The sequence below is a fragment of the Stomoxys calcitrans genome, chromosome 2, assembly GCF_963082655.1.
Source record: "Stomoxys calcitrans chromosome 2, idStoCalc2.1, whole genome shotgun sequence".
In the NCBI taxonomy this organism is placed as follows: Eukaryota; Metazoa; Arthropoda; class Insecta; order Diptera; family Muscidae; genus Stomoxys; species Stomoxys calcitrans.
Genome location: NC_081553.1, coordinates 199,206,288 through 199,231,757, shown reverse-complemented (window position 1 = coordinate 199,231,757; position 25,470 = coordinate 199,206,288). Strand labels below are relative to the sequence as shown.

At 39.7% G+C, this 25,470-nt stretch overlaps 1 protein-coding gene across 1 annotated transcript; it reads left to right on the top strand.

Moving 5' to 3' along the window:
• The first annotated feature begins 158 nt into the window (after positions 1–158).
• On the top strand, positions 159–24,781 carry LOC106082833 (chorion peroxidase). Its single transcript, XM_059363918.1, has 9 exons — positions 159–378; positions 4,687–4,872; positions 4,988–5,231; positions 5,293–5,690; positions 5,760–6,149; positions 13,210–13,712; positions 19,706–19,864; positions 24,284–24,603; positions 24,665–24,781. Exons 1-9 carry the CDS (start codon positions 174–176, stop codon positions 24,729–24,731), a joined length of 2,472 nt encoding a protein of 823 aa, XP_059219901.1. The 5' UTR covers positions 159–173; the 3' UTR covers positions 24,732–24,781.
• Positions 24,782–25,470: the final 689 nt, after the last annotated feature.

The following is a 25,470-nucleotide window of genomic DNA, read 5'->3' as shown; positions in this document are numbered from 1 at the left end:
TTGGAAAAGAACCGTTGTAATCTCAGCTTTTAATAGAAGGGCACTAAGGGCACTCATATCAGTTGTAAATTAGCTTCATTTAAGGAAGGGTTTATTTAATTTTTTTAAACTGTTATGTTGTAAATTAAATTATTTTAATGTATAATAAATAAAGTTTTAATATAAAGACAGTCATGTTTAAATGCAATTTTTTATTAGTGGTGTTCCTTATTCTCCATTGGAGTGTTGAATGCAAAAGTTTTTTAGTGCCACAATCAAATGATAATGAAGCAACTTTGTCGACAAGAAAGACATCAAGTAAATCAAATGAAAAGGTCAAAGCAGAATCTACCATTTTGAATAAAGCCCAAGCAGTGGAATATGGAGAAAGTAAAAATGGTGAGATGAATGTCAGTCGTCTGATGCACTGTGGGATAGAATAGAAAGGAACTAGTAAACGATCCGTCGAACGGCTATAGATATTTCTTTGAAATTTTAAATGATAAGAGCTGAGGTGTTAACGAGATCCCACGTAAAATATTAAGAACCTAGGTGGTTTGGACGCCTTTTGGCTAAAGTCGGCCTAAAGTCGTCCTGGAAAACCATTCTGCTGGTTAAGGGTCTAAAGCTCATAAACAATTTATTTTTATCCGATTTTGCTGAAATTTGAAACAGTGAGTAGTTTAAGGCTTCCCGACAATTGACCCAAATATGGGTCTGAGAGCGGACTATATTTAGATATAGCTACCATATAGACCGATCTCCCGATAAAGGGTCTGAAGAACATAACAGCTTTATTTATCACCTGATTTCGCTGAATTTTTAAACATTGAGTTGGTTTAGGCCTCCCGATATCCGACTTAAATATGGTTAACATCGGCCTATGTTTGGATATAGCTGCCATATAGACCGATATCCCGATAAAATGCCTGAAGCTCATAAAAGCTTTGTTTTTATCCGATTTCGCTGAAATTTGAAACAGTGAGTAGTTTTAAGCCTCCCGACATCTGACCCATAAATGGTTCAGATCGGAATATATTTAGATATAGCTGCCATATAGACCGATCTGCCGGTTAAATGTCTAAGGCCCATAAAAGCTGAATTTATTACCCGATTTCACTTAAATTTGAAACAGTGAGTTGTTTTAAGCCTCGCGACATCCGACCTTAATAAGGTTCAGATCAGCCGATTTATTGTCTGATATTATCCGATTTCGCTTAAATTTCAAATTTCAGTCTGATTCGATTCATTCAAGTTTTTCCTGCGATTATCCTGATGCGTAAAATCTGTTCATTAATTTCTCACTCATGGGCTGATCATTGGTTGAGTAGTCAATTGTTCCGCACTAATTATTTCCAAGAACTGTCTGTAGCTTTGAATGACTACCCAAAAGACCCACTGCAAAAAAGATGAAACTCACGTCAACATTTCCCGAAACAACCACTGCTGTGAGCGTGCGATCAAAGTTATGCAAAACTTATACAACTTCTGTCGCTGCAAGGACAACTTGCCACTAAGATTCATCCTCTCCAATGACAACGTGAATGTTTAAATTCCTTGTGTGTTTGATGATCCTATCTAATGTGGCTATAAAGCTTGTGTTCAATTATATAACTGCTTACAGTGACTTCAAAAAAGAAAGATCAAAATGCTGCAATAAGGTGAGGTTTTTAACGAATCATCTTATAAGTAATATTTTATCTAATCTTAAATAAAAGCTCATCATATGATGCTGGTATATAAGGTTGTAAAAAAGTTATTAACCTAGTGTATTTATTCTGGATCGCCATGATATTTTAAGTCGATTGAGCCATGCCCGTTCATCAATCTTTGGAAAGCACGCGCTTGAAATTTTGCACAAATACTTCCTACTACAATAGTATAGGTCAGTTGGGATTGTAATGGAACCATACCGGTCCATATTTAGATACTCGTATTGCTCCCATATTCACCGATCTCTCGATTTTAATTGACCCTTTAGAGGGCGTAACAACTATCCGATTTGGCTGAAATTTTGCACAGTAACTGCTTCTAGGACTTCTAATAAGCTCTCAATATATATACGTGTTAAATAAGGTCTGAATCGTTCCATAACCTGATACATCTCCCATATAAACCTATCTCCCGATTTTACTTCTTGAGTCCCTAGAGGTCGTAATTTTTATCCAATTTGGCTGAAATTTTGCACAGTGCCTTTTATATGGCCTTAAAAATACGTGCCAAATATGGCTGAATCGGTCCATAACTTGATGTAGCTCCCATAGAAACCGATTTCCAGATTATACCTCTGACCATCTATCGGGCGTAATTCTTATCCTATTTGGTTGAAATTTTGCATAAAGGCGTTTATTATGACCTCTGACTTACATGGCAAAAATCGGTCAACAACCTGATATAGCTCCCATATAAATCTATCTTCCGTTTTTACTCTTGAGCCTCTGCCGGAAAGCCAAATCTTCATTAGTGTTCGATTTTCAAAATATTTTGCTAGATAGTGCTCAAAAGTCCATACTAAAAAGTTTGACTCAGATATACAATATGACCACTGGTTTCGGGGATATACGAGTTTTAATTTTATACCCTCCATCATAGGATTAGGGGTATACTAATTTCGTCATTCTGTTTGTAACTCCTCGAAATATTTGTCTAAGACCCCATAAAGTATATATATTCTTGATGGTCAAGACATTGTAAGTCGATCTAGCCATGTCCGTCCGTCGGTGCCTCCGTCTGTCCGTCCGTCCGTCTGTTCCTCCGTCTGTCTGTCGAAAGCACGCTAACTTTCGATGGAGTAAATCAAGCGCTTGAAATTTTGCAAAAATAATTGTTATTAGTGTAGGTTGTTTGGGATTGTAAATGGTTTAAATCGGTTCATGTTTTGATATAGCTGCCAAATAAACCGATTTGGGGTCTTGACTTCTTGAGCCTCTAGAGGGCGCAATTCTCCTCCGATTTGACTGAAATTTTGCACGTGGTGTTTTGGCATCACTTCCAAAAACTGTGATAAGTACAGGGTGGCTGATGAATATTGCTACAATGATGAATATTGCTACATTTTTTTTTCGGTGTATGGAATACATTTTTCTTTTATTCATGTTAAATTAAATTATTAAATTAATTATTAAATTATTATTAATTAAATTAATTAATTAATTAATTAAATTAATTATTAAATTATTATTATTAAATAGAAAAAAAGTTATTACATTTTTTTTTGGTAGCGGCTTTCATCAGCCACCCTGTATGATTCAAATCGGTTCATAACCTGGTATAGCTGTTACGGATCTTTGATCTTGACTTTTTGAGCCGCTAGAGGGCGCAATTCTCATCCGATTTGGCTGAAATTATGCATGAAGTGTTTTGTTATGACTTCCAATAACTGTGCTTTGTATGGCACAAATCGGTACATAACCTTATATAGCTGCCATATAAACCGATCTGGGATCTTGACTTCTTCAGCATCTAGAGGGCGCCATTTGGCAGAAATTTTGCAAAACGGCTTCTCCCATGAGATCAAACATACGTGACAATATCGACTGTATCAATCCATAGCTTGATAAAGCTCCCATATCAACCTATCTCCCGATTTGGCTTTTTGTTCCCCTACAAGGTGCAATGCTTATCCGAATGGACTGAAATATTAGACAATGACTTCTACAATGTTCAGAATTCAATTCATTTATGATCCGAATCGGACTATAACTTGATATAGCTCCAAAAGCATAACATATATTATTCATTATTCTTTGTTTGCCTAAAACGAGATGCCGCGCAAAGTACTCGACAAATGCTATCCATGGTGAAGGGTATATAAGATTCTGTCTGGCCGAACTTAACACCCTCTTACTTGTTATTTGTTGAAATTTTGGCCGAGATTGGCTTTGTATTTTGCATTTTACGAAGACACCTGTGGTTCGATTTTAATTTTGTGAAAAAATTTACAACTAGTTTGCCGCAAAAAGTGTCCACAAATGAAGATTTGGTAGCACGACAATTTTTTGGAAATGCTGAGGTAACTTAATTTAGGAGCCTGCCAAGAAGCGCCCGGACCACCTAGGGCCTTGAAATTTTGCACCGCAGCTTTAACCATTTAAAATTTCAAATAGTTATCTCCAACCATTCTCAAATGGCATATTTTTTACAAGTTTTTTTTTTCGATTTTCTCCCACTGTGCGCTGGTTGAATCCCTTCCATCTATCATACATGATCTATATGGTTTCTAGTGTTTTGATCGGCTTCTCGTGTTTTGACAGACATATGGCTGTATGAAACCTTCGAAGTCCATTAGCCTCAATCCATTATCGGAAGTTTCTTCGTGTAGGCAAAATTTTCGGACTGTTGGTTCAAAGATATTTCTGCCATTCTAGCCCTACTGCTACATAGTCTGAAGTCTCATGGTCAACTCATACCTAATCCATATACCTATGGACCTGTCCTTCAGTATCATCTCTAGTGATTTGGTGGGCTAGGCTTAATAGGCCCACTTAAGTCAAGACAACAACCCTTCCCTTAGATCAGTTGTAGTATTCTCATAATGCACTTTATCGCAGTTTACTATACTTCCGATGTGTATTTTAGAATTGGCCGTACTAAACTTTCGTAGAGCTTGTGATCCAACGCAACATCAGTGAGCCTCTTTCCTATGCTTTTGAATCTGGCACTTTTTCTGTAAAAATCACATCCTGTTTATTATTAATCTCATTTCAGCTAACTCAAAGAATCTGCCTACTATGATGACAGCAAAATGTGATGCTTGTCCAGAGGGTATTTCATGTGTGCCACAAATACAATGTCCAGCTCATGTGCGTATGGAAGAACATGCCAAACCGCAGGTCTGTGATTTACCAGGTGGTAATTTTGGTTTTTGCTGTTTTACTGGGCAAAATCATACAGGTGAGATAATTAAAACTGAAATGTGGTTGGAAAGGAATAAGAAAAGCTCAGCTGAGTGAACGCACTAACAAAAAATTTAATGCATGCACTCACAAAAACATTTTTTTAATTAAAGATTTAAATTCCAAAAAGTTTCGAGTGCACGGTTTTTCATTTCTGCCACCATCGGTGATAGAGGAAGCCCATATTAGATTTGAGAATTTAATGCATAGAACAGGATTGATTCCTGTCACGCCAGGTCAACCGGAATTTGCACATAATATGGTCTTTCATTCCTCTCAGCATGAGGATCTACAAAATTTCCAATTGAGTAACATGGCCATGGAGCAAATTATAACAACGCAGGTCTTCAAGGAAATGTAAGGAAAAAAACTGGGATTTTTTTCCTAAGAATTTAAGACTTTTTTCCAATACTTTTAGGGAGCACATTCCTTTGGATGATATCATTACCAACAACATCGATGTGGACTTTATGCAAACTCCTTTGGAGCAACTATGCCATCCTCCTCGTCCTTGCCTAAATCCACGTGCCAAATATCGTTCTTTTGATGGCAACTGTAATAATGTTCTGCCCCATCGTTCCCATTGGGGTGCTGCTGGTCAGCCCATGGAACGTTTATTGCCACCGGCCTATGAGGATGGTATTTGGACTCCCAGAATACATGCCAAAGATGGTTCATTGCTGACAGGAGCAAGGGAAATTTCCCGAATATTGTTGGGCGATGCAGACAGACCACATCCTGTGTATAATTTGTTTCTAATGCAGTTTGGTCAATTCATAGCACATGATGTGACCCAATCGGCCACAGTGAGATTGGGTGAGTAGTTTCAAAAGCCCATACACAATTAATGTTCTTATGTGTCTCTTTTCTTTCATTCTTCCCCAGAAAGTGGACAATCTGTACAGTGTTGCACTGAAAACAATGCCGATGTTCTACCGCCCCATCAACGCCATTTTGCTTGCATGCCCATACCCGTAGAGATGAATGATGAATTCTATGCTCACTTTGGCATACGCTGCATGAACTTTGTTCGTTTGTCCTTGGCTCCCAATACCGACTGTCGTGCTGGCTACGGCAAGCAACGCAGTAAAGTCACTCATTTCTTAGATGGCTCAGCGATATATGGATCCAGTGTGGAAACGGCCAGAGAATTGCGTTTGTTTAGGGGTGGAAAGTTGCGTATGTTTAATGATTTTGGCCGAGATATGTTGCCTTTAACCACGGATAAAGGGGCTTGTGGAAATGATGATCCTTCAGCAACTTGCTTTAAATCAGGTTTGTTAAAAAAATGTCAATAAAATTTTTTTGTAAAGAACAAATTTTAAGGAAATTTTCTCTACAAGCAAAATTTCAAGGAAATTTTCTCCAAAGACAAAATTTCTTTGAAATTTTCTCTAAAGACAAAAATTCTATGAAATTTTCTCTAAAGACAAAATTTGTATGAAATTTTCTCTAAAGACAAAATTTGTATGAAATTTTCTCTAAAGACAAAATTTTTATGAAATTTTCTCTAAAGACAAAATCTTTATGAAATTTTCTCTAAAGACAAAATTTCTATGAAATTTTCTCTAAAGACAAAATTTCTATGAAATTTAACCACGGATAAAGGGGCTTGTGGAAATGATGATCCTTCAGCGACTTGCTTTAAATCAGGTTTGTTAAAAAAATGTCAATAAAATTTTTTTGTAAAGAAAAAATTTCAAGGAAATTTTCTCTACAGACAAAATTTCAAGGAAATTTTCTCTACAGACAAAATTTCTATAAAATTTTCTCCAAAGACAAAATTTCTATAAAATTTTCTCTAAAGACAAAATTTCTATAAAATTTTCTCTAAAGACAAAATTTCTATGAAATTTTCTCTAAAGACAAAATTTCTATAAAATTTTCTCTAAAGACAAAATTTCTATGAAAGACAAAATTTCTATGAAATTTTCTCTAAAGACAAAATTTCTATGAAATTTTCTCTAAAGGCAAAATTTCTAAGAAATCTTCCCCAAAAACAAAATTTCTAAGAAATTCTCCCTTAAGACAAAATTTCTAAGAAATTTTCTAAGAAATTTTCCCTAAAGACAAAATTTTTAAGAAATTTTCCCTAAAGACAAAATTTTTAAGAAATTTTCTCTAAAGACAAAATTTTTAAGAAATTTTTCCTAAAGACAAAATTTCTAAGAAATTTTCCCTAAAGACAATATTTCTAAGAAATTTTCCCTAAAGACAAAATTTTCCCTATAGACAAAATTTTCTAAGAAATTTTCCCTAAAGACAAAATTTTCTAAGAAATTTTCCCTAAAGACAAAATTTTCTAAGAAATTTTCCCTAAAGACAAAATTTTCTAAGAAATTTTCCCTATAGACAAAATTTTCTAAGAAATTTTCCCTAAAGACAAAATTTTCTAAGAAATTTTCCTTAAAGACAAAATTTTCTAAAAAATTTTCCCTAAAGACAAAATTTTCTAAGAAATCTTCCCCAAAGACAAAATTTCTAAGAAATTTTCCAAGAAATTTTCCCTAAAGACAAAATTTTTAAGAAATTTTCCCTAAAGACAAAATTTTTAAGAAATTTTCTCTAAAGACAAAATATTTAAGAAATTTTTCCTAAAGACAAAATTTCTAAGAAATTTTCCCTAAAGACAATATTTCTAAGAAATTTTCCCTAAAGACAAAATTTTCCCTATAGACAAAATTTTCTAAGAAATTTTCCCTATAGACAAAATTTTCTAAGAAATTTTCCCTAAAGACAAAATTTTCTAAGAAATTTTCCTTAAAGACAAAATTTTCTAAGAAATTTTCCCTAAAGACAAAATTTTCTAAGAAATTTTCCCTAAAGACAAAATTTTCTAAGAAATTTTCCTTAAAGACAAAATTTTCTAAGAAATTTTCCCTAAAGACAAAATTTTCCCTAAAGACAAAATTTTCTAAGAAATTTTCCCTAACAAAAATTTTTAAGAAATTTTCCCTAAAGACAAAATTTTCTAAGAAATTTTCCCTAAAGACAAAATTTTCCCTAAAGACAAAATTTCTAAGAAATTTTCCCTAAAAATTCTAAGAAATTCTCCCTAAAGACAAAATTTCTATGAAATTTTCTCTAAAGACAAAATTTCTATGAAATTTTCTTTGAAGACAAAATTTCTATGTAATTTTCTCTAAAGACAAAATTTCTATGAAATTTTCTCTAAGACAAAATTTCCACGAAATTTTCCACAGAGACAAAATTTATATGAAATTTTCTCTATTGAAAAAATTCAAAAATTCTTTGAAATTTTCTCTCAAGAAAAAGTTTCTATGGTAGAAAAAAATGTCTATGAAATTTTCTTTAAAACACTTTTTTTTTTCTCAAAAAAAAAAAATTTCTACAAAATTTTCTCTAAAGAAAAAATTTCAATGTAATTTTCTTTAAAAATTTTAGTTTGAAATTTTCCTTAAAGAAAAAATTTCTAAAAAATTTCCTCTAAGGAATGGGTATTTCATCATGAAAGGTGAGATCACTGGGAGGTAGGATTTCATCGTGTCCTCCTTTCCGTCTTATTCTCGTGTCTGAGAAGACTCCTCAGGGACACATCTGAAAAATTGCCGAGATCAGAGCAAAATCGCCTCTCTACGATGGAAAGTCTGTGCCGCTGTAGACTCGAATATGAGCTGAGCAAGTAGTCGATAGTCTTCTCCCAATCCTCATCAAGACAGCATCCGCAGAAATCAGTGTCCGGTTATGGCTCTTGTATAAGAGTATGATTTTCCTGATTTCAATTCGGCATCCAAGTAGTGGAATGCCAAATACACCGCCCTCAACCTCTGGCGGCCTTGAGGGCTGCTTCTCAGAATCGGCTCAGACCTCTGCGCTAAAGCACGTACAGGCAGTCCCATCAATCTACCGATGTTGAGTGTCACTGAGTATACCCTCAATACAATTCTTGACACCATTTTGGAGCCATCATCCACTACGCACACGGGATAACTATAAGCATCACACAGGTTGAAAACCTGAGCTCCGATTTGTGTGATTTTCATTGCCACCACGAGAAGCTCTGCCCGGTAGCGTGTCCACAGGTTTGCCGATGTATAAAAAGTAACCGCAACTGCAGTCGCAGACAATGCAGCGGTGTCGAGTGTAGAGTCTCAGGCCGGCGACACCGGCTCTTACTGAAATACTGAGTGCCTATGATAATCGATTTGACGAGTTGGTGACGCCTTTAAATTCACATTGGCCTGCGGCGATCGGTCGTATGCAGTTTTCCACCTATGGAGTTTGATTTGGGTCGCTACATCTACATAGAAATATGTGGCTATAAACAACTATAAACATTTCATCTTCCCCATATTCATCTCTACCGGTTAAATTCTTTCTTCATAATGTCCAGAATAAAAGCGTGGGTGTATTCTACTTCCTTCAGCATGTCAAGTTCCCTCAGCCGAAGAGCAACCTTGGCGTCGCCGCCTCTTTCTACAACTACACGGTGGTCTAGTCTAAAGACGGGAGCCTGGCCAGTCTAAGGGGCACGTTAGGGCACATTTCATTATATATTCAGTATTGCTTCCAAACCTGCCTCCGCTGTAGATCTTCCGCTCTCGTAATTCCAGTGCAGGCCAGTTTTTGCACCCTCTGGAAACCCCTGTTGCAAGTTTCTTTTCTTGATATCATTCCAGCATACCAGTGCCCCATATGTCAGCACTGCTCTTACAATGGCCGGAAACATTTAGAAAATCATCTTCAGCTTAAAGGCCACTGCTTACCGCAGGGCTTACCCCCGCCTTCTTCGGCAACTGCACAGTGGTCCCGTTCAAAGACGAAGGTCTAAAATCCAGAAGGTCTAAAATTCCTGGTTTTGTTCTTAACACATTTTTCGGAGCCCATCTCGATAGGAAGGTCCCCATTCCCATGATCGTTGATACAAATTTGTTAGTTTCAGTAGAACGACGTCATCTGCATATGCGATAATTTTCGTGTTATACCAGTTGAGACCCAACTGGTTTTCGTTTATTGGCGATAAAACGCCTTCTAGAGACGCTATCATTTTCACCAGCTTTCTGACCACACTATGTTTCAACTCATCGTTGATAATCCTGCGGTGTAGTATACAATCCGTCCACCGGGAGATATTTTGGTGAACGACCGTGACAATCCATTCCAGCCAAAATTGCAAATTTTGTCCATGAACATTCCACTAAGAATCAGGGGAAAACTTCCCACTCAAAGTTAAGCTCAATGATAAGGGGTCTCCTTTTTATAGCCAGGTCCGAACGGCGTGCCGCAGTGCGACACCTGTTTGAAGCAAAAATTTTACATGGCACAGTATCTCACAAATGTTGCCAGCATTAGGAGGGGAAAAACACCGCTGACAATTTTTTTTGATGGTCTCGCCATGATTCGAACCCTGGCGTTCAGCGTCATAAGCAGACATGCTAACCTCTGCGCTACGGCGGCCTTCCAGCCATGGCATAGTAACTCCCAGAGATTTCTGCAGTATCGCCAAAATGATTCCGTACTTGCCCTCGGTATGAAGGATAATGTCTGGCTCGCCCAGAAAATCCATTCAAGCCATGGGAGAGTAATTCCGAGAGACTACTGCAGTATAGCCGAGCTGGTAGGCTAACTGCAAGAGGCTGTTGCAGTATCGCCCAAATGATTCTGTATAAAGACCACCCTGACCTTTCTCCATGCCCTCGGTATGTAGGACAATACCAGGCTTGCCCTGAAAATCCATTCCAGCCATGGCAGAGTAACTCCAAGAGACTGCTGCAGTATCGCCCAGATGATTCTCTCCTTGAGTAGAAAGACCAACCTGACCTTTCTCCATGCTCTCGGTATGTAGGGAAATGCCAGGCTCGCCTTGAAAATCCATTCCAGCCATTGCAGAGTAACTGCTATAAACTGCACAGTATTGCCGAGAAGTTCCGTACTTTAGTACAAAGACCACCCTGACCTTTCTCCATGCCCTCGGTTTGTAGGACAATACCAGGTTCGCCCTGAAAATCCATTTCAGCCATGGCAGAGTAATTTCGAGAGACTGCTGCAGTATCGCCGAGCTGGTGGGGTAGCTGCAAGAGGCGGCTGCAGTATCGCTAACATGGTTCCGTACTTTAGGACGGACTGACCTCGTTCCATTCCGTCGGTAAGAAGGATAACGCCAGGCTAGCCCTGAAAATCCATTCCAGCCAAAGCAGAGTAGCTTCAAGAGACTGCTGCAGTATCGCCGAGATTATTACTTCCTTGAGTATAAAGACCTCTCTGATCTCGTTCCATGCCCTCGGTATGTAATATAATGCCATTCCAGCCATTGCAGAGTAATTCCAAGGTACTGCTGCAGTGTCAACGATGTGATTCCGCTTTGGGTATAAAGACCATTCTGACCGAGAGTGTAGAGAGCTATGCCCTTGGTATGTAGGACAATGTAAGGCAAGCCCTAAAAATTCATTCCAGCCATGGTAGAGAAACTTCAAAAGTCTAGTGCAGAATCCCCGGGTTGATTCCATACCGGCCAGACTGAAACCTATTTAAATGGCTGGAAGGTGCGATTTACCCAAACGGTCTTCTCCTCATCGAAAATGTCACTGATAGGGTTTTCCGTAGTTGCAGCCCCTCTGGGTATTGCGATATCTAGCTCGCTGATCTCCTTCTGGCTATCTGGGAAGGGCGTATCCATCAGTTGTTTCATCGTCTCCTGGTTGTTCTCTGCCTTAGTTCAATTCTTCATCCTCAGAAAGATTAAGGAGGTGGAATCCTTCGAGAGCACTTTGTGGAACCTACACTGAAAAAAAGTTGTCCCAACATGTACCAAGTTCAATTTCCAAACATTAAACAATATTTTGACCTTCATTTAATCTTTAGCTTTAATAACAAGATTCAAAGTTAATGATTTATTAACCTCTCATTTAAAATAAAATTCCTTAATATGAAGGAAAATATTCTTCATAAAAATGGATGTTTCCTTAAAAAGTTGGAAAATTTATTATCTTTAAATTAAGTTTACTAAACTTTGGCTCGAATCTTTAAAATTGGGACAAACAATTTCGCAGCGTAGATTCCTCACTAGTGCCTTCCAGATCATCTTCACTTTCTTATTTCCTTCTTGGATTTGTCTAGGGCTTCACGAAATTTATCCCAGCCAAGGCAGAGTATCTCTAAGAGTCCAGTGCAGTATCACCGGGATGATTCCATCCGATCTGGAATGGCTCGAAATTGTGAACCGCTCAAAACTATCTTCCCCTTATCGACAATGTCACCGATAGGGTCCTACGTAATTGCAGCTCCTGCGTATATTGCGAAATCTAGATCGCTGCTCTCCTTCTGACTTACTGGAAAGTGTGTCTGCGTCTGTTGTTCCATCGTCTCCTGGTAGATATCGCCGTTAGTTCCGTCCTCTATTCTCAGAGAGCTTGACGTGCTGAAATCCTTAGAGTGAACTTTGCGCAACCTTGATGCCTCCCTGGTGCCCTCTAACTTATCTTCGTTTCGTTGTTTTCTTCTTGGATTTGTCTAGAGCTTAACGATATTCGCCCATCTGCTATGTTTTCTCTTTTGTTTTCTTAAAGAGCCTCTTGCCTTACTTCCTAAGTACATTTAAGTGCGGAGTCTACCATTGGTACCAAGGGGCACGCGGAGGTACCCTTTCTACGCGGTGGCACCCGTTCTGGATATGCATTACGAGAGGCCTGGTTTCCAATTCCCTTAGGACCGATATAGGCAACCCTGGGGAGTCAATCCGCTGCTTGTATTTTCTTAACTATCTTAGTTGGTCTTTCTCGGATTTCTGCATGGCCTCTTCATTTCTAGTCCGAAAAAGAGCATTAGGTGAAGACGTTCCAGTTTGACACTTTGACCGAGTCACTTTTCTTCAGGTTTATATGGGAGCTGTATGAAAACATGGACCGATTTGGCCTATTTGTGCAAAATTTCAATCGGCTACCTTAACTGTTATCGAGCTTTCGAAAGATGGGCTGACGGACAGACACAGACAGACGGATATGGCTACATCGATTCAGAATCTCAGGACGATCAAGAATACATATACTTTATTGGGTCGCAGATCGACTTTTCGAGGTGTTACAAACGGAATGACGAAATTAATGTACCCCATCCTATGGTGTAGCGTAGAAAAAGCTTGTGGTTTTGACAGTTAAAATATGTAAACAAATTTGTGATTTGCCATTCACTGTTAATATGTGATTATACATACATATGTAGATCCACTACCTCCTACATCTACCTAATATAACCATCTCTCTAACCATAATGTTGGGCATACAAAATTCGAACTTGCCCAAATTACTGGTTCTTTACTTTATTTGTTGCTATTGATATACACCTACTCAGTTTCTCCTTTCATTTGTATTCGTCTCAGGTGATGGCCGCACAAATCAAATCATATCGTTGATTGCTCTTCACCTCATATTTGCCCGGGAACACAATCGTATTGCTGAAATTCTAAGCCAAATCAACCCGCATGCCTCAGACGAGACACTCTATCAGGAGGCCAGGCGTATTGTTGTTGCCGAACTGCAACATATCACCTACAACGAGTATTTGCCAGCGGTGATAGGACCCATGCAAATGAAACGCTTTCGTTTGGTTCCTCAACATCATGGCTATAGCAGTGATTACAACAATGAAATAAATCCGGCCATAACAAATGCATTCTCGGGTGCCGCATTTCGTATGGGCCACTCCAGTGTTGCGGGGAAATTTCACATGCCTGGGGGGCCCAGTCATGTGGAGGAGATAATCAATATACCTGATGTTATGTTCAATCCCTCACGCATGAGGATGCGTACGTTTTTCGATGATATGTTGGTCACAATGTTGCATCAACCCATGCAGCAGGTGGATAGTGCCATAACACATGGGGTGAGTATGGGGCAAGCTTAGCATTGGAATATACTCTTAGAACAAAAGCAGCTCTAATGAATGGAAATGGTAAAGGCAAAGGCAAAAGCTTATGATGCATTCTCTTGGGATTGACATTTTCCAAGGAAACCATGGTAACTTTATTTATTTTTTCTCTCTTCGGACTTGGGGGTATGAACAACTGCAATGGATTGTCTTTAAAACAATGAAAATGACAGGGTTTTCCTTGAAATGAATTGGAAAAACCATTTTGTGCTTGACTGCTCAAGGGTTTATTATACCGACTATCGAAAAGGATGGTGGTATACTTACCAGGACATTCGGCTTGTAACATCTTCAAATATTGATCAGTGAACCCAAAAGCATATATTGGGTTGCCCAAAAAGTAATTGCGGATTTTCATATAGTCGGCGTTGACAAATTTTTTCACAGCTTGTGGCCCTGTGATTGCGTTCTTTCTTCTGTCAGTTATCAGCTGTTACTTTTAGCTTGCTTTAGAAAAAAAGTGTAAAAAAGTATATTTCATTAAAGTTTATTCTAAGTTTCATTAAATCCGCAATTACTTTTTGGGCAACCAATATATTCTTCATCGTTTTGACATTCTTAGTCGATCTAGTCCGTTCGTCCGCCTGTAGATATCATGAAATTTTGCACAGATACTTCTTATTGATGTTGGTCGTTGGGGATTGCAAATGGATCATATAGGATCATAGGCTCAGATCTGGACATATAGAATAGAATTCAAGAATAACAAGAGTGCTAAGAGCCTGTAAGAAATCCAGTCTTGGAAAGAGGTATCCACGCATTATCCTGTGTTTCTCTTCGCAGTTGCGGGGAAGTGACTTAACAGGTGCTCGATCATGTTCAACTCTTCTCCGTCAATGCACATACTGCTGAAATCTGCCTCCGCCTTCACCCAGCGCGATGTCAAAGTCCTGACGTTGGAATGACCCGTCAAGACTTACTTCTATTTGCAGTCCTAAGTCATGTTTTCTCAGCCCCTAGAAAAGCGACTTCCTTTTTCGCGAAATACTCGGCCACCGTGCCTTTGACACTCTACAACATACAACACTAGCCCATGCCTCATTCGCACAGTCATCGTAGAAGGCGTCCACCCTACCAAGGAGCTCGCACAGTGAAATTCAAACTGATTCCATAGCAAGATTAGCTACAATCAGAGATCCTTCCTGGCCAGCTCGTCTGCCGCTTCGTTCCCCGCCACACCTTAATGGCTTGAGACTCAGTATAGTCTAATAGTTTTTTCCATGGCTCAGAGAAGCTCTTTGCACCTTTTATCCAGTTTCGATTTCACGCGACCCGACGCCAGAGTCTTCAGCGCCGGCTGAGTGTCCACGTATATTGTTACGGTCTTATCGGTCCGCCGCTTCCGCACAACATTGTCACCAGCGCAAAGACCTCCGTATGAAAGACGCTGCACCCATCTAGAAGTCTATGAGATTCCCTGATTCCAAGGCATTCTATGAAAACTCCGGCTCCAGTGCCCCAATTCAGTTTAGACCCATTCGTGTAAACAGAGGGTCCCAGGAAGGTTGGGGTGTCCCCAAACCAGAGATCCATTTTCGACCAGAATAAAGATCGTCATCAGACTGAGGGAGTCAAGTACATGGCGGTCCTCTAGTTTGGGCTATTTTCTGTTATGCGGGGGGATAGTGTTGCCGCTTGGCGCCATGCTATATGCGCCGCCACGGATTATATACCAGGGTAGTTCTTCTTGTTGAGTGCTTGGAAAACTATCAACAAGAATGGACTCCCCTGGTATATAATTCGTCGCGACGCATATAGCATGGGGCCACGCGGCAACACCATCCCTCGCTGAACAGAAGAAATTACCCAGGAGCGTCATGTACTTGAATCACAGGAGCGTCATGTACTTGAATCACACAGTCGGATGGCGATCTTTGTCGCCACACACCCAATACATAGATGCAAAGGCATAAGATCGAGAATGACACTCAACACCTTTCTCGGGTTACTGCCCCTTGCCCCAGAGATTAGCATTACCATTTATTTCCCGGTCATCCTGCGAAGGGCACAATTATCCAGATCTGTGTGCCATACCAGACAACCATAAGAAAGCCCGGCACGGGATGACAGTGAGCTTCACACTAGGGTTGGAACGATCAGTTCCGATTTGTTTGGTGTTCATCGTCATTACGAGAAGCTCAGCTGAGAGCTATAGGGCGCGTCCACAGGATAATGGGATGTTCCATATATAAAGTAGCGGCAAAAGCAGTAGGGGACAATCAGCGGTGTCGAGTGGAGAGTCTCTGTGAGAGGCCGGCCGGCAACGGCTCTTGCTTAAATACTAAGTGCCTGTGATACTCGATATTACAATACGGGTTTTTGGCGCCCTCAAATAACCAATGGCCGTAGCGTTCCCTCGGCGATCGGTCCTATGGACCGGATTGAGCTTGCTCATATATGAAGCTTAACGAGGATCATTACCTTCACATGTAATGGTTACAACAATAACAACCAAAGGTGAGAATTGGCCGAACCACCGCCGTAAACATCCAGTGCACCGACCCCGGCCTAAGGCCCCAACTTCTTAATTATGAGTTGCGACAGGAGTTGATCGCGTTCAGTCCACTTTTGACCTTAGATTCTGGTCAAGAATCATGCTTACATACTTGACCACCGAAGAGAGCGGTAGCAGATCCCTTAAAAACACCCAGCTTCCTCATCCTGGTGAAAAGTCTTTATGCCAAGCCCGTTGGCCCTCGCCCATCGGGATAGCTTCCTCAAAGCTCCTTGAAAGAGGTCCGCTCAGGCTACGACCTTCATTCTCTCCCTCTCGAAAGATCTGGAAATTCCATTGATCACCAAAAGCCACTACAGTAGAGAGGAAACGGCCACCAACCATGATGACGACGTCGTCCTCGTAGACAACGACCTTCACCCTCTCCCTCTCGAAAGATTTTAGAATTCCATTGCTCACAAAAGCTCACAATAGAAGAGATAAAACTCCCGATAGCTTCATACCAGTGAAGGGTCGAGACTGTCCCTAATACAAATGTCAATCTTCAAAATTAAGGATGAGAAACTTATTGGCCTGTAGTCCTTGGATAGAGAATGACTCGTTTTTTTCACTTACGGGTACCCCGTCGGTACTCAGTCCAGCAAAAGGCAGTTCCTAACAAGTAAAAGCGTGCTAAGTTCAGCCGGGCCGAATCTTGGGAACCCACCTATACTTCACAGGATCAATTCTGTAGTCAGTCTTCAATTACTTTCATTGCAAAATGAAGAATCACACACAAAACTTCTGTCAAACATGCAAAAATTAAAGCTTGTAGGAACAGAACAAGGATAATCGAGAGACCGATTTATGTGGGAGCCATATCAGGTTATAGACTGATTTGGACCGTACTAGTCACAGTTGTTGTAAGTGGTAACAGTTGCACCTCATGCAAAATTTCAGCCAAATCGGACTAAAATGGCAGCATGTAGGGGCTCAAGAAGTCAAATCGGGAGACCTGTTTATATGGAAGCTCTATAAAAAAGTTATAGGCCGATTTGGACCGTACTAGGCACAGTTGTTGAAAGTCATAACAGAACATTATGTCCAAATTTCAGTCCAATTGGGCAAAAATTGCGGCTTGTAAGGGCTCAAGAAGTTGAATCGGGAGATTGGTTTATATGGGAGCTATATCAAGTTATAAACCGATTAAGACCGTACTTGATACAGTTGTAGGAAGTGGTATTAGAACACTACCTGGAAAAGTTCAGCCAAATCGGCCAAAAATTGCGGCTTGTAAGGATTCAAGAAGTCAAATCGGGAGATCGATTTATATGACAGCTATATCAGGTTATAAACCTATTTAGACCGAACTTGGTACATATGTTTGAAGTCATAACGGAACACTACGTGCAAAATTTCAACCAAATCAGACAAAAATTACGGCTTCCAACGGCTCGAGAAGTCAAATCTGGTGATCAATTTATATGGGTGCTATATCCAAATCTGAACCGATATACCCCATTTGCAATTCCCAATGACCTACATTGATATTAAGTATCTGTGTATCGTGATTTCGACAGACGGACGGACATGGCTTTGATTTATCCGTGTTGCATTAACTTCCAGATGGCAATACCAGAGTTCCGACAATCCATTATCGTCAACATCCATGATAAGTATAGTGCAAATCACCCTGTAACCCATGTTAGTCCGTCTGTGTGTGGATTTTCCGATAGCGTCTAAGCGTAAAGTAATTTGCTTGAAATTTTCCACAGATACGTTTTGACGTTGCATGGCGATGGGTATTGTAAATGGGCCAAATCGGTCCATAACCGGATATAGCTCCCGCTAAAACCAATCTTCCGATTGTGTTTCTTCAGCCCCTAGATGGCGAAATTCTTATTCGATTTGGATGAAATATTGCGTTATGACATCTCTTATGTCCTCAATTCCGATTAAGGCCACTATTGGTCCAAATCGGTGCAATACCTGATATAACTCCCATCAAAACCGATCTGCTAATCGAAATTCTGGAGTCCTTAGATGTCGCAATTTTGCACACTGACTTCTCCAAAGATCTCCAACATGATTAAAATCCTTATCCGAATAAGCTGAAACTTTGCATAGTGAGTTCGTTTATAAACTCCAATATTTGTTTCAAGTTTAGTCTAAATCGGTCTATAACCTGATATACTCCCACATAAACCGTTCTTTCGATTTTACTTCTTGAGCTCCTAAAAGGCGCACAATGGCTTCTCCAATGGTCTTCAAAATTCGTGCCAGGTATGGTATTGGGTTGCCCAAAAAGTAATTGCGGATTTTTTAAAAGAAAGTAAATGCATTTTTAATAAAACTTAGAATGAACTTTAATCAAATATACTTTTTTACACTCTTTTTCTAAAGCAAGCTAAAAGTAACAGCTGATAACTGACAGAAGAAAGAATGCAATTACAGAGTCACAAGCCGTTGAAAAAATTTTTCAGCGCCGACTATATGAAAAATCCACAATTACTTTTTGAGCAACCCTATATTAATTGGATGAATACCTGATAAAGCGCCCATAAAATCAGATCTTCCAATGTTACTTCTTGAACCCCTAGAGAGCGCAGTTCTCATCCGATTTGGCTGAAATTTTTCTTCTTCATTGACTTCAAACATTCGTGCCAAATATGGTAAAAATCGGTTTATAACCTGATATAGCTCTCATATAAACCCATCGCTTGATTAGTCTTGACCCTTTAGAGAGCTCATTTCTTATACGATTTTGCTGAAATTTTGCACAACGACTTCTCTTTTGACCTTCAACATCCCAGCCGAGTGTGATCTAAATCGGTCAATAGCCTGATATTGCAAATTCGCCCATGAACAATCGATTAAGGAACAGGGGCAAACTTTTCATATATCGACGAGTTTTGTCCGATTCAAGTTTAAGCTCCATGAAAAGGGGCCTCATTTTCATAGCCGAGTCTGAACAGCTTACCGCAGGGCGGCACCTCTCTGGGGTGTCGCCAGCGGCATAACCACCGCTGAAAATTGTTTCTGGTGTTTTTGCCAGGATACGCATCCAGACTTTCAGCGGCATAGGTGGATATGTCAATCTCTGCGCAATCCCAATAGGCTGATATAGCTCCCATATAAACCGATCTTCCGATTGTACATCTTGAGACCTTAGAGGGCTCGAAAATACTTGGAAAAAAATCCATGGTATTTATTGTTTTATCAACCACTCTCCTGTTTTAGTTTTGGCCTAAAAAGAGATACCGCGCAAATAACTTGACAAATGCTTTGGTGGAGGGTACATAAGATTTGGCCCAGCCGAACTTTGCATTTTTTTTACTTGCTTTTCTATGAAACATTAAATGAATAAAATCTCAAGTTCTCAAGTGGAATTAAAACTTGTAATTGGTTGGTAATCTTTGTAAATGTTTCTCTTTTTAATTGCGGCTAATTACTTTTCATAAGAATTTCATATCAACCTGTTAACATGTGTTGTCATTTTTTTTTTTAATTACAGCTCAGTCGCTTTCTGTTTCGTGGAAACAATCCCTTTGGCTTGGACTTAGCTGCTTTTAATATACAACGTGGCCGAGATCAAGGACTACGTAGTTATAACGACTACTTGGAGGTCATGGGTAATCGCAGGATACATAGTTTCAATCAGTTGCCGCCTGAGGTAATTAACACATTTCAATTAAAGCCATACAAGCTGATATAAAGCTTCACACTTGAAATTGTTGTATTGTTGAGCCAGAATAAAGAAAAGGAATACAAAAGGATAATACAGCTTGTAGTCATAGTCATATGAAAGTGATGCAAGGACAATACCAATGGTATAATTGATTCAATTTTCAATCAACTTGCAGATGGCTTAGCTGCCCAGAGCCTGATGCCTCACTAAACTTTTTTTTACCCACCACCATAGGGTGGGGATATACTAATCTAGTCATCACCTCTAAATATGGATTTAGGACCCCATAAAGAATATATATTATCGTCTCGACATTCTGAGTCAAACTAGCCATGCCCATCCGTCTGTCGAAATCACGATAGCGGTCAAACGCATAAAGCTAGCCGCTTGAAATTTTGCACAGATCCTTTACATTGATATAGGACGTTGGGGACTGCAAATAGGCCATATCGGTTCAGATCTGGATATAGCTTTCATATAAATCGATCTCCAGATTTGACTTCTTGAGCCCCTGGAAGCTGCAATAGTCGTTCGATTTGGGTGAAATTTTGCATGTAGTGTTCAGTAACGATTTCCAACCACTGTGCCAAGTTTGGCTCAAACGGTCTATAACCTGATATAACTCCCATATAAACTGATCTCCCGATTTGACTTCTTGAGCCCCTGGAAGCCGATATTTTTGTCAGATTTGGCTGAAATTTTGAACATTGTGTTTTGTTATGACTCCAAACCACTGTGCCAAATACGGTCCAAACCGACCTATAACCTGATATAGGTCCCATATAAATAGATCTTCCGATAGACCTTGACTTCTTGAGCCCTTACAAGCCGCAATTTTCGTCTGATTTTGCTGAAATTTTGCACACAGTGTTGTGTTATGACATCCAACATCTGCCAAGTACGGTCTAAATCGGTCTAAAACCTGGTATAGTTCCCATATAAAACGGTCTCTCGATTAGCCTTGTTCGGTTCCTTGAAGCTTTAGTTTTTGCTGGTTTGACAGATGTTTGATATGTAGAATAAAAATTATCCCCTTCAGCTAAATTTCTTTTGTAAAAATTTTAAGCAGAATCCATGGTGGTGGGTTCCCAAGATTCGGCTCGGCCGAACTGAGCATGCTTTTACTAGTTAGGTAATAATCGGCCAAATAACACGGTAAACAACCAGTGTACTGTCTCGGGTCCTTGATGTAGCTTCTTTACTTCAGTTTCTGGTCAATAATTACGACCCACCCTGAAAGAACCCAGTTTTCGTTACTTGGTGAAAGGCACTAGCTTAGGTTTTAGACAAATTTCTAAACGCCTCCTAAACGACGCCAACCGATCGATCCTTTTCTCTTCTATAGACCTGAAAAGCCGTTTTGGTTAGTCACATTCGACATACCCACAGATTCCAGTTCCCCTGGTATTTTGCCCATGAAAGTAGTTCCTAGTTTCGAAAGCTCGTCTGCTCTACAATTGCCTGGGATATTTTTGTAACTCGGCACACAGAAAAACTTAATTTTGAACTGTTATCTCGTTGAGATATCTGCAACAGTCGAGGGGGGTTCTTGAATTCAGAAATACATTCTCCAGGGATTTCATGGCTGCCTGGTTATCTTAGAAGGTATTTATGCCAATTGTCATTATAACATTATATTTTAGCCATTCCACCACCTCTTTGATTGCAAGGATATCCGCTTGATACACACTACAGTGGTTGGGTAACCTTCTCGATATGACCAGTCCTAGATCTTCAGACTTCACCCCAAAGTCCACCTGGTCGTCTAGTCTGAAACCATCCGTATAGAAATCTATGCAACCTATATTACCAGGGATAGATTAGGTTAGGTTAGGTTAAGAAGCTCTTCTCTAGTGACGTGTTGACTTACCTGCTTTTAAACATGTACCAGAAGTGAAGAGATCATCATCTCCGCCAGATAGTCATTTACAATCAAACTTAAAATTATCCTTCTATGTCCACGAAGGCCACCAAGATGAAGTCGCATACCTCCAAATTCCCTTTGATTTTGCCAACTAAATTATGAGGCGCAGTCAACCAAGGCACACAACGATAAGGCTAAGTAAGGTCGAAAAGAGAGTGCGGATTTTACCGCCCATTGCCACCATGGACATGACCTAACCAGGGATCGGCACGGGATGGCTATGAACACCACACGGTCGGGAACTTTGAGCTCCGATCCCTGTGGTGTTCATCTCCACCACGACAAGCTCAGCTGAGAGTTTCGGGGCGCGTCCACAAGTTGCGGATAGTGGAATGCTCAATTCAGAATAGCTGCAACTGCAGTCCCAGAAAATCAGCGGTATCGAGTGGAGAGTCTCAGTTAGAGGCCGGGCGGTACCGGCTCTTTCTTACGTATTGAGATCTTATGATGCTCGATATTAAAAGGCGAGTTATTGGCGCCTTCAAATAACCAATGACCCATAATGTTCACGCGGCTATCGGTCCGGAATGAGCTTGCTCACTTATAAGAGTTTGAAGAGGTTCACAACAATCTAGCCAGGGCTGCGGAGTCTAGCCCTCGACCTCGGGTCGGAGTCTAAGACGGAATCGGAGTATTAAGCCGAAGTCGGGCAGCGGTTCGGGGGCGGGGCAAGCGTTCTCAACTCAGATCTAAACTCCAACTCCGGCTTAATTATCTGATTTTGACTTCGACTCCGTCCTCAAAAATTCGACTCTGGTCGACTCCGCAGGCCTCGACATAGGCTCGAAATGGGGCCTGAATCCGAGGATAGTCCACTGGCTCTACAGGAGCGTGTTTAGACCAATACTTGCTTACGCCTCAGTAGTTTGATGGACTGCTATAAAGAAAAAGTGCAACATAAGGATCATAAAACAGGTTCAGAGAAAACGTTGTCTTGGCATAGGCGGAGCGATGAGGACCACGCCCACTAGGGCACTGGAGACTATTTTAAATAACCGACCCATTAATATACAGATTAAGTGTGAGGCAGCCATTGCGGCTATGAGACTTAAGGTGATGGGACACTGGATTGAGGATGGGAGGAGCTCATACCATCGCGGTATAATCGAGGCGACGATACAAAACCTGGAAGGAAGGGAAGAGATTACTGATGGGATATCTGAGATGCACCTTGAAGTCGAGTGCGAGCCACTGCTGCCATCGACACAGTCGTGGATTGACGGAACCCTAGTATTGGCATCTAGAAGATCATGTTACACGGATGGATCAAAGCTAGAGGACAGAGTAGTGTCTACATTGAGAACCCAGGGACTGAGATCTGTTTTAGACTGCCTGACCATAATACGGTCCTGAACCAACTTAAGGGAATTCTTAACTTAGATTTTCTTTTTCGAGTTTACTTTTTTTTTAGTATTTAGAGCGCATAACAAGCCGATTACTGGCTTAGGTGTATGTCCATAGTGCCATAGGGTGGATTAACATTCTAACCTAACCTAGAAATCTTTTTGTGGGTGTAAGGACTGGTCATTATACCCACCACCATAGTATGGGGGTATTCTTATCTAGTCATTCCCTTTGTAACACCTCAAAATATTCCCCTAAGACCCCATAAAGTATATATATTCTTGATCGCCTCAACGTTCCGAGTCGATCTATCAATGTCCGTCCGTCTTTAAATATCCCGATAGTGGTCGATGGCGTAAAGTTAGACGCTTGAAGTTTTGTCCAAATTCTTAATATTGATGTAGGACATTGGGGATTGCAGATGGGCCATATCGGTTCAGATTTAGATATAGCTCTCATATAAACATATCTCCCGATTTGACTTCCTGAGGCCCAGGAAGCAGCAAATTTTGTCCGATTTCATATTTTGCTTGTTGTTTTCCGTTATGACTCCCAACAACTGCGCCAAGTATGGTCCGAATCGTTCCATAAGCTGATAAAGCTCCCATATTAACCAATCTCCAGATTTGACTTTTTGAGCCCGTGAAAGCCGCAATTTTTGTCCGATTTGGCTGAAATTTGGTATGTAGTGTTCTGTTATGAGTTCCAACAACTGTACGGTCCAAATTGGTCCAAGTGGACCCCCCCTTATAGCATGTTTCTTTTCTTCTTTTGAACGAAGTAAATTTGTAACGAGAAAAAGATTCGACGCAAAGATCTTAAACAATAGCAAAATTTGGAAGGACTTTTAGAGTTTGTTTTGCAATGGTTGAGGTTCATCTATAGGCCTTATGGAAGGTTTCTAAATGTGTGTTCTTCTCAAGTTTCCCACTGGGTATGTACTGCTGTACAATACTGAGTTGATCGGTATGTTACATTCACTTCTGTGGCAGCACGGCATTGTACCATGCCCTTTGACGGAGACTTCTGGTATCCAAGTGTGAAGTTTTCGCTGTTTTTTGATGCACAATGTATTGTCATATGGAAATTTTGCCCAGAAAAAATTTATATCGCTTCTAACCTCTCCATATTTTCAGATTGGCCGTAAACTTTCCCAAGTCTATCATCATCCCGATGATGTAGACCTATGGATTGGAGGTCTTCTGGAGAAACCTATAGAGGGTGGCATTGTGGGAGCTACACTTGCCGAAATAATTGCTGATCAGTTTTCACGTTTCAAGGTGGGCGATCGTTATTTCTATGAGTACAACAGAAAGATAAATCCGGGCGCATTTACAATGGATCAATTGCATGAGATACGCAAGGTGACTATGGCACGTTTGATATGTGATAATGCAGATCATATGACACTGCAAGCAGTGCCGCCGGCAGCTTTTAGGAGAGCCGATTTGGAAGGGTGAGTTGTAATTAGAAAAAACAAAATAGATATGAGATTTATTTTCTTTTAAATTTTTTAGAAATTCCCCTATTAGATGTGATAGACCGGAAATACCAGTTATGAATATGGAAGCTTGGCGTTTTTAATGTAATGTTAAAAAACAAAAATAAATAGAAAACTAGAGTTTAATGTAAAATTTATTATTTTTTTTTTTAATTGTTAAGATTCCATTGGAGGATATTTTCCGGTGCTACACCATTTTGTTTAATGCTTTTTATTCAAAGAATAGCATAGCAAAGAACATTTAAAAGTCAGCAAACATTTTTTAATTATTTTTTTTTAATAAAATTTTAAGCCATTTCATCATGATGTGAGTGTAATGTATGCGTGTGTGTGTTTTTCCACTTGTCTTATTTGTTTGTTCAATCTAGACTCTTTTGTTGCTGCTTTCCGCTTTTTAATTATTCTGAATGATCGGATTTAGTTTACATACCTTTGCTAATTACACAAATCAATTTTGTGCTTAACATTTGAGTCATTATTACATTTGAGTGAAAAAAGAGTCTAACAGTTTTAGATACAAACTTCTCTTGTGTAAGTTTCAAGTCTATCTGAATCTTTATTTCAAATTTTCCTTAACGCTAGCTTAATAAATAAATGTTTACAATTAGCTGATGAATTCTTCATAGTATATGTTTTCATTATGGCTCGCTATGGGTGGTCAAATGATATTTGCATTGATCTCTGTTTCTCTGTGGCTGGTTGGGGTAAATGGATTTTGTATATACAAAATCCATTTGCGACAATTTCGTTGATCATGGATTTTTGCTAATGCTGCAAAAATCCATAGTCATAATGAATTAAAATTCTGCGGACAGCGTGGGT

Coding starts and splice junctions, on each gene's coding strand:
- LOC106082833 (XM_059363918.1), top strand. CDS start 174: ATGTTTAAATGCAATTTTTTATTAGTGGTGTTCCTTATTCTCCATTGG. Junction 379..4,686: donor ATATGGAGAAAGTAAAAATG/GTGAGATGAATG, acceptor ATCTCATTTCAG/CTAACTCAAAGAATCTGCCT. Junction 13,713..19,705: donor ATAGTGCCATAACACATGGG/GTGAGTATGGGG, acceptor TTTTAATTACAG/CTCAGTCGCTTTCTGTTTCG.